Here is a 13970-nt window from a genome sequence, read left to right on the forward strand (position 1 = left end):
AACAATGTTCTCTTCCAGATCATTTATGTACATCCAAAACAACAGTGGCCCCAGCACTGATCCCTATGGAACAACACTGGTCACCTTTCTCCGTTTTGAGAAACTCCTTTCAACTACTACCCCGTCTCCTGTTGCTCAACCAATTTTTTATCCACCTAGCTGGAACACCCTGCACACCATGTGACTTTACTTTCTCCATTATTTTATCATAGGGAAACTTATCAAATGCCTTACTAAAGTCTATGTATATGACATCTACAGCCCTTCCTTCATCTAGCAACTTGGTCACTTCCTCAAAGAACTCTATTCAGTTGGTAAGGCACGATCTCTCCCGCTCAAAACTATGTTGCTTATCACTGATAAGCCCATTCTTTTCCATATATAAATAGATTTCATCTCTCAGTACCTTTTCCAGCAACTTTCCCACCACTGATGTCAGGCTCATTGGTCTGTAGTTACTTGGAATATTCCTCCTACCCTTCTTGTAAAAGGGGGACAACTTGACCAAACCTCCAGTCCTCTGGCATCACACCTCTGTTTAAGGATGCTACAAAGATATCTGTCAGGGCCCCAGCTATTTCCTCTCTCGCCTCCCTCAGCAACCTGGGATAGATCCCACTGGATTAGTGGTGCTGGAAGAGCACAGCAGTTCAGGCAGCATCCAAGGAGCTTCGAAATCGACGTTTCGGGCAAAAGTCCTTCATCAGGAAACTGATGACTTCATCAGTTGATGACTATCCTGTGACTTCATCAGGATAAAGTCACATGGTTTTTACCTTGTAGATCCCATCCGGTCCTGGGGATTTGTCCACTTTAATATCCTTTAGCCTACCCTACACATCTTCCTTCCTTACATCAATGTAATCCAGAGTAAACAAACTTCTATCTCTAATCTCAACATTCACCATGACCCTCTCCTCAATGAACACTGATGCAAAGTAATCATTGAGAATCTAACCCATTTTCACCCTGGGTGGCATGGTGGCTCAGTGGTTAGCACTGCTGCTTCACAGTGTCAGGGACCCAGATTCTATTCCTGCCTCAGGCAACTGTCTGTATGGAGTTTGCACATTCTCCCCGGGTCTGCATGGATTTCCTCCAGGTGTCCGGTTTCCTCCCACAATCCAAAGATGTACAGGTTAGATGAACTGGTCATGTTAAATTGCCCAAAGTGTTAGGTGCATTAGTCAGGGGTAAATATAGGATAGGGGAATGGTCTGCGTGGGTTACTCTTCAGAGGGTCAATTTGGACTTGTTGGGCCAAATGGCCTGTTTCCATACTATAGGTAATCTAACCTAATCTAATTTAAAAGCCTTCCTTCAACCTTTAGTGTACCAACCCTTTCTCTAGTTACCTCTTATATTTGGGATTCTCCTTAATTCTGCTCACTAAAGTTATTCCGTGAACCCTTTTAGCCCGCTTGATTCCTTGTTTAAGATTGGTCCTACTCTTCCGATATTTTGATAGCAGTAACCAAAGTAGGTGAGCAGGTAAAGGTGGTGTATGGCATGCTTGCCTTCATTAGTTTGGACAGTAAATATAAAAAGTTCGCAAGTCATGTTGCCATGACTTTCATGATGCCACATTTAGAGTATTGTGTGTAGTTCTAGCCAACAGACTGCGGGGAGAATGTGGAGGCTTTGGCAAGGGTGAAAAGGAAGTTTTACCAGGAATTGGAGTGTATTAGCTATAAAAGGAGGTTGGGCAAACTTGGATTGTTCACTAAAGCATCAGAGGTTGAGGGGTGACCTGATAGGTGTATATAAAATATGAGGCATGAATACAGTGGATAGTCAGTCTTTTTCCTATAGTAGAAATGTCAAATACTAGGGGGCATCGGTTTAAGGTGAGAGGGGGCAAGTTTACAGGAGATGTGCGAGGCAAGTGTTTTACACAGAGGGTGCTAGGTGCCTGCAATATGCTGCCAGATGATGTGATAGAAACAAATATGTTAGAAACATTCAAGAGGCATTTAGACAGACGTGAACAGACAAAGAAGAGAGGGATATGGACTGTGTACAGGCAGATTGGATTAGTTAAGAATGGCATCATGGTCAGTGGTCTAAAGTTCTGTTCCTGTGTTGTACTGTTTCTGTGGAACCCTTTGCTGATAATATTAAGACTAAGAACTTGTTCAACAGTAATAGATTGCTGTATTATATTGGTTTGATTGAGAACTCAAACTCATAAAAGGGCTTTGTCATATGAGGGGCACGAGTTGGCATTGAAGCCACAAAGGGTCATGGTGTTGGGAGGTAAACCTATCCTAGCATGGACACTTTGAGATTATCTTTTAAAATTCAGACTATGGTTTATTTCTTGAGGGACTGTGAAAAACAGCCATTCCAAATCTGGGCCTGACTCGGCAAGAATTGTGGGTTGCAGTACGGGTTCCAGATGTCTCCCACCTAGAACACAGCATCGCCAAGTACAGGATGGGAATCCCAAAACAGAACGGGAATTCCTGTCAGGTCTCTTCTGATATGCTAAAATGGGTTAGCAATTAGAGTCAGAGTCATAGAGATGTACAGCATGGAAACAGACCCTTCGGTCCAACCAATCCACACCGACCAGACATCCCAACCCTATATAGTCTCACCTGCCAGCCCGGTCCATATCCCTCCAAACCCTTCCTATTCATATACCCATCCAAATACCTCTTAAATGTTGCCATTGTACCTGCCTCCACCACATCGTCTGGCAGCTTATTCCATACACGTATCACCCTCTGCATGAAAACGTTGCCCCTTAGGTCTCTTTTATATCTTTCCCCTCTCACCCTAAACCTATGCCCTCTAGTTCTGGACTTCCCGACTCCAGGGAAAAGACTTGGTCTATTTGCTGTGGTTCTGTTCGCCGAGCTGGAAGTTTTTGTTGCAAACGTTTCGTCCCCTGTCTAGGTGACATCCTCAGTGCTTGGGAGCCTCTGTGAAGCGTTTCTGTGGTGTTTCCTCCGGCATTTGTAGTGGCCTGTCCCTGCCGCTTCCGGTTGTCAGTTTCAGCTGACGGCTGTAGTGGCCGGTATATTGGGTCCAGGTCGATGTGTTTGTTGATGGAGTTTGTGGATGAGTGCCATGCTTCTAGGAATTCCCTGGCTGTTCTTTGTTTGGCTTGCCCTATAATGGTAGTGTTGTCCCAGTCGAATTCATTGCTTGGCTTGCCCTATAATGGTAGTGTTGTCCCAGTTTCAGCTGGCCACTACAGCGGACAGCTGAAACTGACAACCGGAAGCGGCAGGGACAGGCCACTATAAATGCCGGAGGAAACACCACAGAAGCGCTTCACAGGAGGCTCCCAAGCACTGAGGATGTCACCGAGACAGGGGACGAAATGTTTGCAACAAAAACTTCCAGCTCGGCGAACAGAACCACAGCAAAGAGCACCCGAGCTACAAATCTTCTCACAAACTTTGAACTTTGTCTATTTATCCTATCCATGCCCCTCATAATTTTGTAAACCTCTAAGGTCACCCCTCAGCCTCCAATACTCGAGGGAAAACAGCCCCAACCTGTTCACCCTCTCCCTATAGCTCAAATCCTCCAACCCTGGCAACATCCTTGTAAATCTTTTCTGAACCCTTTCAAGTTTCACAACATCTTTCCAATAGGAAGGAGACCAGAATTGCATGCAATATTCCAACAATGGCCTGAGCAAAGTCCTGTACAGCCGCAACATGACCTCCCAACTCCTGTACTCCATACTCTGACCAATAAAGGAAAGCATACCAAATTGTTCCAACCTCGCAAAGATGTTAGCCATGCTGTTACCATGTTCCATTTCTTTATTTGGAGTTACTTGTCTCTTATACAGTTGGTTCTGAGGTTTGTGAACTACTACAATTGTCTTGCTAGTGCAATGTTTGTTCTGACCTAGAAAATTTAAGAACTGGTTTGCAGACTGAAATAATTCCTTGCAGGGAACACATCAAGACTTTGGCAGCACACCACTATTAATAGAAACCAAAAGATAAAATGCTAGGAAATCTCAGCAGGTCTGGCAGCATCTGGAAGGAGAGAAAAGAGCTGACATTTCGAGTCTAACTGACCCTTTGTCAAAGCTAAAAAAGGGGAGAAATAGGGAGGTATTTATACTAGGCTGAGAGAAGGCGAGTCATGGCTCCAGAAGCAAAGGTACCAATAAAGAGGTAATAATGACAGTGAATAAAGAGATTATAGGGAGATTAGGAGCTGTGAATGACCAAGGCCGAAGCCAGTGCTGTGAGACAAAATATGTGGGGGATGGGGGGGTGGGGAGGGGAGAAGGGGTGAAGCAGAGGCATGAATTCAATGTTGAGACCGGCAGGCTGTAACATGCCTAGTCGGAAGATGAGATGTTGTTCCTCCAGTTTGCGTTGAGCTTCACTGGAACATTGCAGCAGGCCAAGGACAGACATGAGGGCATGGGAGCAGGATTGGGTGTTGAAGTGGCAAGTCACGGGAAGGTCCAGGACCTGATTGCGTACAGACCAAAGATGCTCAGCAATCGATCACCCAGTCGGGTCGGAACAAATGCGGCGGAATCGAAGGAGGTGAGAGAAAGGGATAGAGTCCTTACAGGATGTAAGGTGAGAAGAGCTGTAGTCCAGATAGCTGTGGGAGTCAGTGGGCTTGTAATGGATATTAGTGGATAGACTATTGCCGGAAATGGAGACAGAAAGGTCAAGGAAAGGAAGGCAAGTGTCGGAGATGGACCAGGTGAAGGTGGTTGAGGGATGGAAACTAGAAGCGAAGTTTATGAATTTTTCCAGGTCAGGAAGAGAGCACCAAGCCGCTCCAAAATAGTCATCGATGTACCGATAAAGCAGTTGTGGGAGGGGACCACTATTAATAGAGATGGGCACAGTGGCTCAGCTGTTACCACTGTTATCACACAATGCCAGAGACCTGGGTTCAATCCCTTGGGCGACTGTGTGTGGAGTCTGTAAGTTTTCCCTCTGTCTGTATGGGTTTCTATCAGATGCTCCAATTTCCTCCCACAGTCCAAAGAAGAGCAGGTTAAGTGGATTAGCCATGCTAAAAATGGAGTTACAGGGATAGGGTGAAGAGCAGACTCTGAGTTGGATGCTCTTCGGAGGGTCAGTGGAGACTCAATGGGTTGAATGGCCTTTTTCCGCACTGGAGGGATTCTATGATTCCGAGATCAAGTGATGTGAGCTAATCCTACCTTAATTCAGCAAAACTAGCTTGAACAGAACCTTAAATGCTAGCATATCAAAATTGGTTGGCGTCTTAGACCCTGCTATTTATTTTTGTCATGTTTTAGCCAGTACAAAACACCAACTCTCAAAAAGATTGCAATAGAATTGTGACTTGAAGCAGAGGTTGCTTTTCTGATTTAAGAATTATGGATTCCCAGTGTGACAATCCACCTTTGTATCTGGACCTGGAATTAAGCTTTGGATGTCTGATCCAATTTTGGTAAATAATGACTGAAAACATTATTAAATTAAAGAATAATTAACACCTGTGCACACTTAGAAGTCTCAGTAAAATCCCATTATAATGCTATTTCCTCAGGAATTAGGTTCTAGAAACCTTCTGAATTTTTTACATGGAATCCATTACTTCTTGTTGCTTCTAATTTGTGCTGTGATCAGGAAGCACAGAGTTATGAAAGCTCATGCTTCCAAATAAACCTGTTGGACTATCACCTGGTGTGGTGTGATTTTTAACTTTGCACTGAAAAGGAAGTGGAATGATGCTCAGTCTGTGTAGTTAGCAGCTGGACATCTGTTGTACTGTTAGAATTTAGATCAACATTTGAAGTGTCATAGCATTCAAGGCTATGGACCTAGTATGGGAAAGTGGGATGACCGCAGGTAGCAGTACATTTTAAGTGGTATAGAGTCAAATGGGCCAAAGGGTCTCTTTTGTACCATATGATACTGTGACCTTAATTAGTAGTTTTAGGAGTTAGTAGACAGCAAAGTGTTGGAGCCAGGTTGCTAGTAAAGTCCCAGGTGCTGTGGGGGCTCAGAAGCAGAGCACTAGAGAGTAGGGCTTGAATGCTCACAATGCCATAATTGTTTGTTGCAACTGAGACAGATGAGAGCTCAGATAAAGAAAACTCCAGTGGCAGAACTAGTTTAGCAAAGCTACTCATTTGTCAAAAGCTGGATTCGTGCTTGTTTATGTGGTAGAGTACACACACTGTCTACTTTTAAAATAAGTTACTTGCCTTCAGCCAGATTTTATTGTAAGTTTAGCATTCTAGTCTGGAATTATAAGATCTACTTGGCAAAATGTCTTGAGAGTGCCAGTTATGGCACATGGTTTCATGAAGGATATTCCAGTACAATGAAAAAGAACATTCAACATCATGCTCATTATCATTAAATTAAAAGATGTTTTTATCAATACCTCATCTATAATACAACTTGGGCACCTAGGCACCATTGTGGATGGATGCGCTGCTTGCAATATATTAGTTTTTCTTTGTGATATTATTTGCAGGCTTGCAGTCTTTCACATATTTTTTCTTGTACAGTACTAGTTATGCAATCTACTGGCACACATATCACTAAAGCACTTGGCAGTCCCTCAGCTTGTGGCAGTTCCTGAGAATAAAATGCAAGACCGCAGTGAGTTTTTGAACCAGGTAAACCAAAGGTTTTATTATGGAATACAGTCCATTCAGCCCATCGACTTCACAACGACTCTCTGAAGAGCATCACACACAGACACGGAGAATATGCAAACTCAACACAGACAGTTGCCCGAGGGTGGAATCGAACCCAGGTCCCTGGTGCTGTCAGCCAGCAGTGCCAACCACTGAGCCATCAAGGTTATGATGTATCAGCTGAAGAGAAGCAAAGGTAAATAGTATTCTGGTAGTAGAATGACTTTTGCTTTCCCAATTTGCAGAATGTGAGATTACAGCAAGGTAACAAAGCCCCTTCTCACCACTCTATTAATCTTTATGCTCAGAAAGAATTATAATCGAAAAGCTGGTCTGTTCTTCAGCAAACAGGTGTTGTAGGTCTCAGTGAGCTTGAGTTTTAAAACAATCTGCTGCGGGCTCACAATTTACCAGATTTATTCAATTAAAATTTCATAAATAGCCATTAGGGCATCTAACTGTGGCCGCTATTCACTACCATAGACCTGCACAACCATACGCATTCACAGTAATGCTAATGTGAAAGGAACTGACCTTCTATTACTGCACATATATTATTATACTTTTTTTTGAAAGACTCTTGACCATTTTTCAGCTTGGCTATCTTGTAATGTTGGGAGGTGGAGGGGGATGGTGTAGCAGTAATGTCATTGAACCCATAATCCAGAATCCCAGGCCAGAGTCTGGTTCTCATCATGGCAGATGGTGCAACTTCAATTATATTTTTTAAAAATTATCTAGTACTACAAACTAGCCAATCATCAACATGATTGATTTTTGTAAAATCCCCATCTGGGTCATTTAAGTCCTTCAGGGAAGGAAATCTGCTGTTCTTCCCTGGGCTGGTTTACATGTAACTCCAGACCCACAGCAATGTGGTAGAATTTCACCAGATTCACCATGGTAACCTTTTGTGGGAGGAGGTCAGGCACAATGTTGGAGAGGCTGGGAGGAGGGAAAGGGAAATCCTGTGATGTGCCTTCAACTTGCAAACAGCTTAACATCAATCTGCTGGAGCTGTGAGGTTGTAGTGCTAACCACTGTGCTGCCCATAGGTAGCTTGAAAATCTCTCAAAAGGACAGATTAGTGATTTCCTTCATTTTATAGCAGAACAAACAGAAGACTTCTCACTATTAGAAGCATTGTATCCCTACAGTGCAAATAGAGGCCTTCGGCCCATCGAGTCTCACTGAATCGCCAAACAGCATCACACCCAGACCAATAAAACAGGGTATTCATCTTCAAAATGGCCCCAGCAAATGGAGAGCTAGGACCCATGATAGGGCTGCAGACCTTTGGCTATTGCAATTTCATTGCTTTTCAATAGTTTGTTTTCTCTAAAGACTTCACTTTTATTCATCAAATAAAACTGTTTCAGTATTACTGTTCGTGGTTCCCACCAGGCTTTCACTGAGCAGCTTCAGAGAGCTCCGACAGCTGTCCACCATGATGGAAAATCTCCAGAAGTCAGATGGTGAATTCTTAATTTGCTCCCTAATGACCTCAGTATATCCAATTAGTTAAACAGCCAACCTCCCCCATCCCCGGAAATGTCAGTGTTGGGAATGGAGGTAGCAGACCAATAGGCAGGCGCCTGGTGCCATTTCTTTGCTGTCCTTGCCTCCATTCCAAGCTGTTTGGGACTAGAAAATCCAACTTTCAACTACAGTCATTTTGACACCAACAAACCTATTGGATTAAAAGAAGAGCCCAAAGAAGAAACTCAGCCCTAATATCTGAACAAAGATGGCAATTACATAATTTTAGGAATTATATTCAATGATCATTTTACAGTGGGAGAAGACCATCGCCAGTTGAGACACAACGTGGACAGGTGGTTAAGATGGATAACAATATGCCTGGCCTTACATAGTGAGGCACTGAGGAGATTTCAGTCTTCAATCGCTCAGCTACAATCTGCACAAAATCTTTGCTGCAGCCCAGCATTGAATTTTGGGACAGGAGGTTGATACCTAGCATCCAGACAAACAGTTCCTGGCTCCCAGCAAAGACCCACAGCTGCTTTGAAAACTGCATACAAAGAAGCAGAGTTAATGTGCCTCAGGTCAATGACCCATCTTTGTAAAATTCTGATAAAACAGCATCAAGCTGAAATCTGTGAATTCTGTCTCTCTCTCTCTCTCTCTCTCTCTCCCTGGATACTGCCTGACCTAAGTGTTCCCAACATTTTCCGCTTTTATGAACAAAATGGAGGTTGTTGTTAAAATGGACAGATTCTAAAGGACCTTGATTTGCAATTGAACAAAGGTCAATTTAGGAAGAGAATACACAAGGATGATAACACCATAAGTATACTTTTTACCACCTGAAAATAAGTTTAAAAGTAATAACACTGATTTGAAGATCTATTTTTTTTTCATGTTTTGCTGCTACAGGCAGATCCCTGATACAAAATGATGACTACAGCACCCAAATATTAAACGAACAGTCACATGTTAAAAAACCCACTACCTTACAGGAAGAACTAGTCTATTAACATATTCAGCAATGTAACAGATTGCGCTCTTAAATGCAAAACCTCTTACATATTTGATTAAAAACTTGCAAACGGGAAGGAATAATGCAAGTCAAGCTTGTAACATGTATGGTACGAAGTAAAACACATTGTGTTGAGAAATACAAACCTATAAGCCTCATTGCGCAAGTATTTCTCCCATTTGCAATATGTAGATCAAAATGAGCAGAATTTTTCATTCTCTTCGTAAATAAGACTTCAAACATCAAATAACTGCAATGGTTCAGCCCGATAACCTAAAAGTGGCCTCTCCAGCAAGAGCATTTTATCACATCACTCATAGTGCTCGTTTAAAAAAACAGAAATGTTAATGTTAGCAATGGCATCCCTGGTATAAAGCCAGATGTTTCACCATAGAGTGCCAATTTTTTTTTTAAACAGAGAATTAATTAAAGCCCATGAATTGGCTTCCTGAAATTGAAAACTAATTTTTGTGGTAGAGTCAGGTGATATCTAGTGAATGAGTCATGGATTCACTGGATTCAGAGCACAAATTAAATGTGATGAACAATAGATTTTATAAAGGTGAACTGGCAAAGGATTGTGTTCAACATATTTTCTTTGATCAAATGTAATGACAAACAAATAGGACTTCTGTTCTACCCCAAATTGGGATCCACACTATTTTGTGCACAAATAACAGCTCTTTCCATTTTAAAAAAATCATTTCAATCACACTGCTTCTATTATTTTTGCAAAATTTAAGGAAACTAAAATTTCTAGTTCTAGCAGAACTTGTTCCTTTTTTAAAATCCTCTTCCTTTTTTCTAAGCTTAAATTTTTGTCTGCAGAGATTATTTTGCTAGAAACACATTCGGTCAGAATAACTGTCAGTACAACCCTGGCCACGGCCTATTTTACATCTTTGGATTAATAGGCAGTCTACAATGGCAAGCCTCAGATAGGGGTGAGAAATCTGGGGAATTCCAACTTTGCAACACTTTAGAGTGATAGGCTAGCATTGTAAGAAGTAACACATCTGGCAAGTGCCGAGAAAAGCAAGTTTGCAAATGTTACAGCATGGCTTACATTCTCTACTGTTACAGTTTTCTTGATATTACTACAAATCAGGGACATGTGGTGGGAGATGATGTGGGGCTGCAGGAATGAAGCCACCAAAAAAAAGTTCAGTTTCAATGGAAGAAAGTGGCCTAAGAATAAGGGGCACACCCAGTAACTCAATATACCAATACTACATTGGAAGCTGTTGAACAATCTCACTGAATTAGTCAAGGAAAGTGTAGCCAATTATATTGTGTAACAATCAGCATTGCAGCTTCCAGGTCTGTACTGTTGACCATTATCTACAAATATAGAAATATGCTCGGTACTGAAATCTTTCACAGTCAACTTCTACACTTGAAAATGTAATTTCACCCTCAGCCCAACATGAAAACGAATTGTAAAAGCTCCACATAACATAGCTATTGTTTCCTCAAATTATTGTTTCCAACATGTCTGTCGCAGAGAGGATACAGAATGCACTGACATAGGATGCAGCCAAGACATAACGTGCTAATTCTGATTTTTGCCTGCAGGCGGAGGTCAAATAATGCAAATAATCTATTCACCCAGCCAAAAGTCAGGCTAAGACTTTGAGAAACTGAAACCAACGGTTTTGCTGCAACAACTATTTTAAAAAATTGTGTAGTCAGAATTTAATTATTTGTTTATACACCATAGCTGTCACAATTCCAAATATCAAAAGATACAACAGAAGGAATGACAGTATAGCCTATTCAAGTAATCTGTTGATCAGATAAACACTGCTTTTTAAACGAATCATTGGTATTATTATTTTCTTACCTTTGTACTGTAGGCAAGGACAATAATTCCTCAGTGCTTGTGGTTCAAAAAACTTTTGCCGTGATTGCCACTTCTTCCATAAACCTTTGAACTGTCACCTATCTCAGGCTGCAGCTTCACACTGGGCACCGAGAAAACAGAGGACACTGGCAATGAAGAAAACATGGGTCAAAAATAACAACACTGCTCAAGAGATGATCTGCATATTCCACTTCAGAATCAAGTTCAGTAGATAATCAGCTCAGTTTTTCCAATGATGTCTTTGAAACTCCTGGCTTCAATATGGTAAGGAACCCTTTACAAATGTATTCAGGGCCTATACAGAGAAACAAATAATTTTTCAGGGCAAGTGCAACTTCTATCACCGGTCACTCATTTATAATGCCATGAGTCTTGACTCTTCTAGATTCAGAACTACCTACTCAAAAACAAAGACTGAAAGGCACAGCAATGTTGAAAGCTACATTTTAGATGAACATTAGTCTATATTTGTTTGTGTTGCAACAAACTTTAGAAGCTCTAACCTTTACAAGATTTACACCAATAGTTCTGTTCATCATTTAAAATACAGGCTTGACACTCATTTTCCTTCGGTAAATATTCCAACTTATTTTTGCATTCAGAAACAATTCATTCACATCAATCAGCACTCTTCACTATAGAGTGACAGGCTGGTTCATCCCTGTGGACCTTCATAGTGGGAGCTGATGATTTCAGTCAGGCTGCTTGGAGGAGGATTCATGAAGAGGCAGAGAGTTGTGGAAGTAGCAGAGAATGTGCATTGACCTCCATTCTCCTTTGCATCCAAGCAAATCATCCACACAAGTCACTGATTATCAGACGTCTTAGCTAGGGAATGACGAATAGTGTCAATTTAGAAGTGGGACGGCAAAAAAGAATGACTTTTGATACCAGATTAAGAGAAATTGCATTTCCTTTTTTGAAGGCAGAAACTAGTTCTAGAAGATACGATTTTAGAACCAGACCCGAGTTAACAGTCTGTGTACTCTTAACAAACATGTTGCATTATGTATAAAAACATTACAAAAAATTCTAGGACAACATTAACTAAATAGGATGATTGACCTCACATTCTATATGTAGGGCAGTGAATTAAATAATATCACAATTAAATACCAAATCAGTTTGGCATCTAGATAGTTAAGAGTCATCAAATTTCATTTCATTTCCTTGTTGTAATTATCTACAGAAAGCAGAATGTTACTTCACTACATCTAAACATTTCTCGAGGCTCGTAGCACTGCTTTTATTTAAAATATGTAGATTTTCATCTTTGGTCTGGCCTTCAAAAGGATTTGCATCAGTCACTGTTTGGAGCTCCACGCAGACCCATTCTGGAAATGAATATCACCTTATGGTTATGCTTGTGCAAATAACCTGCTGAGCACTGATAAAAGGATTAATACAGCAAAAATCTTAATATGGAAAATAACAAATTAAATTCTTATATTAAAATTACCACCCTTGAGGTATTTTTTTTCCCAATTTTAATTCCCCTCTGGTGTTCTGTAGAGATTGTGTCTGTTAATGATTGGAACAAGCATTTCTCTGCTGGCAGCCTGTTATAGTGTGATAATACAGGAGCATTTTAAAAAATATTATAATTATATACTGGCAGATCAGGGTTTATCCGCATTATGATAACGAACTGGCAACCACTTAATAAGACAAAATTAGCCAAGAAGTCCCACTACAATATTCAAAATGTGTGGGGCACCATACGTTTCTCGAAATTCTGGCAATTCTTAACTGCCCCCCCCTTGAGAGAAGAGAATTGAGATGTCACCACACAGCATGGAGCTGGTTAATTTCTTTTACCCAGCAAGAGGCGACAGTCTAATACCTCTCACTATCTTCGCTATTTACGAGTGAAATACTTCAACTCAAATGCCAATCATCAATATAGCAGTTTAAATGGGTGGTACAACAAAATCCCAGAAGCTGCTGTGTTAAGCCAGTTACAACAACAAAATGTAAAGCTTATTTCATTGGACTAATGAAATTCTAAATCGTTAATCATACTGGTTGGAAGAATTTGTAACTTCTGCATCACCAAATATTCTCAACAATCTATAATGGACCTACCTATGCACAGGCTTACTAATACAATTTTAAACAGCAACTAGCACAAAAGACACGTATGAAATCAAAAGGAGAACATTGTACATGGTCATAATTATAATTAAAATTAAATGATAGATGAATAACACATTCTAAAAGATTAATACAAATGTGATTTCATTTTTATTTCAAAATTAGGCCAGTGTCAATTATATGAATGTCATTCACCATGTTGGTAGTCAGACACTCAATAGAATGCTGAAAATATCAAATGATATCATCTGCATCACTGTGTTAATTTTTATAGGATTAGAGAGAAATTGTGAATGGCTTTAAAGGACAAGGGATACATATTTTTTCAGCCAAAGAAAACAAAGTCTGCTAAAGAGTCTCAGGCCACACAAAGTCTGAAAACCTGGTTCATTTTTTTTCTCAGCAGAGAGCGGCGCGAGCTGGGCGGAAGTGAGGTTGAAGCGCAGAGCTGGTCGGGAAGGTAAGTGATTGATATTTGAGTGGGTGTGTTCTAGACCTCGGCCCTACATAGTAGGGCCTCCCTCCCATCCTCCTCCTCTAACCTAACTTTAAGGTTCACAGGTAAGCTACTTAGTGTTCTTGCTTTGGAGACGAAGTGAAGAGTAATGGCAGCGCAGGCAGTGGAATGTTCCTCCTGCCGGATGTTTGAGGTAGGGGTGACCACCGATACTCCTGCCGACTTCATCTGCAGGAAATGCAGTCAGATTCTGCTCCTCATAGAACGAGTTGGGGAACTGGAACTGGAGTTGGATGAACTGAGGATTATTCGAGAGGCTGAGAAGGTGATAGATAGAAGCTACAGGGACATAGTTACGCCAGAGAACAGAGATAGCTGGGACAGTTAGAGGTGGGAAGGGGAGGAAGCAGGCAGTGCAGGGACCCCCTGTGGTCAT

General features: G+C 41.2%; 1 protein-coding gene across 5 annotated transcripts in view; it reads right to left on the reverse strand.

The window, feature by feature from the left end:
* cdk14 (cyclin-dependent kinase 14) overlaps positions 1-13970 on the reverse strand; it is a 659453-nt gene that overhangs the window by 155545 nt on the left and 489938 nt on the right. For all 5 annotated transcript variants that reach the window (XM_043690284.1, XM_043690286.1, XM_043690285.1 and 2 more), the window contains one exon: positions 10963-11108. In XM_043690284.1, coding sequence (XP_043546219.1) covers positions 10993-11108 — 116 coding nt within the window. In that variant the 3' untranslated portion in view covers positions 10963-10992. The remainder of the gene's footprint in view (positions 1-10962; positions 11109-13970) is intronic.

This window comes from Chiloscyllium plagiosum, chromosome 5, assembly GCF_004010195.1.
Source record: "Chiloscyllium plagiosum isolate BGI_BamShark_2017 chromosome 5, ASM401019v2, whole genome shotgun sequence".
NCBI lineage: Eukaryota > Metazoa > Chordata > Chondrichthyes > Orectolobiformes > Hemiscylliidae > Chiloscyllium > Chiloscyllium plagiosum.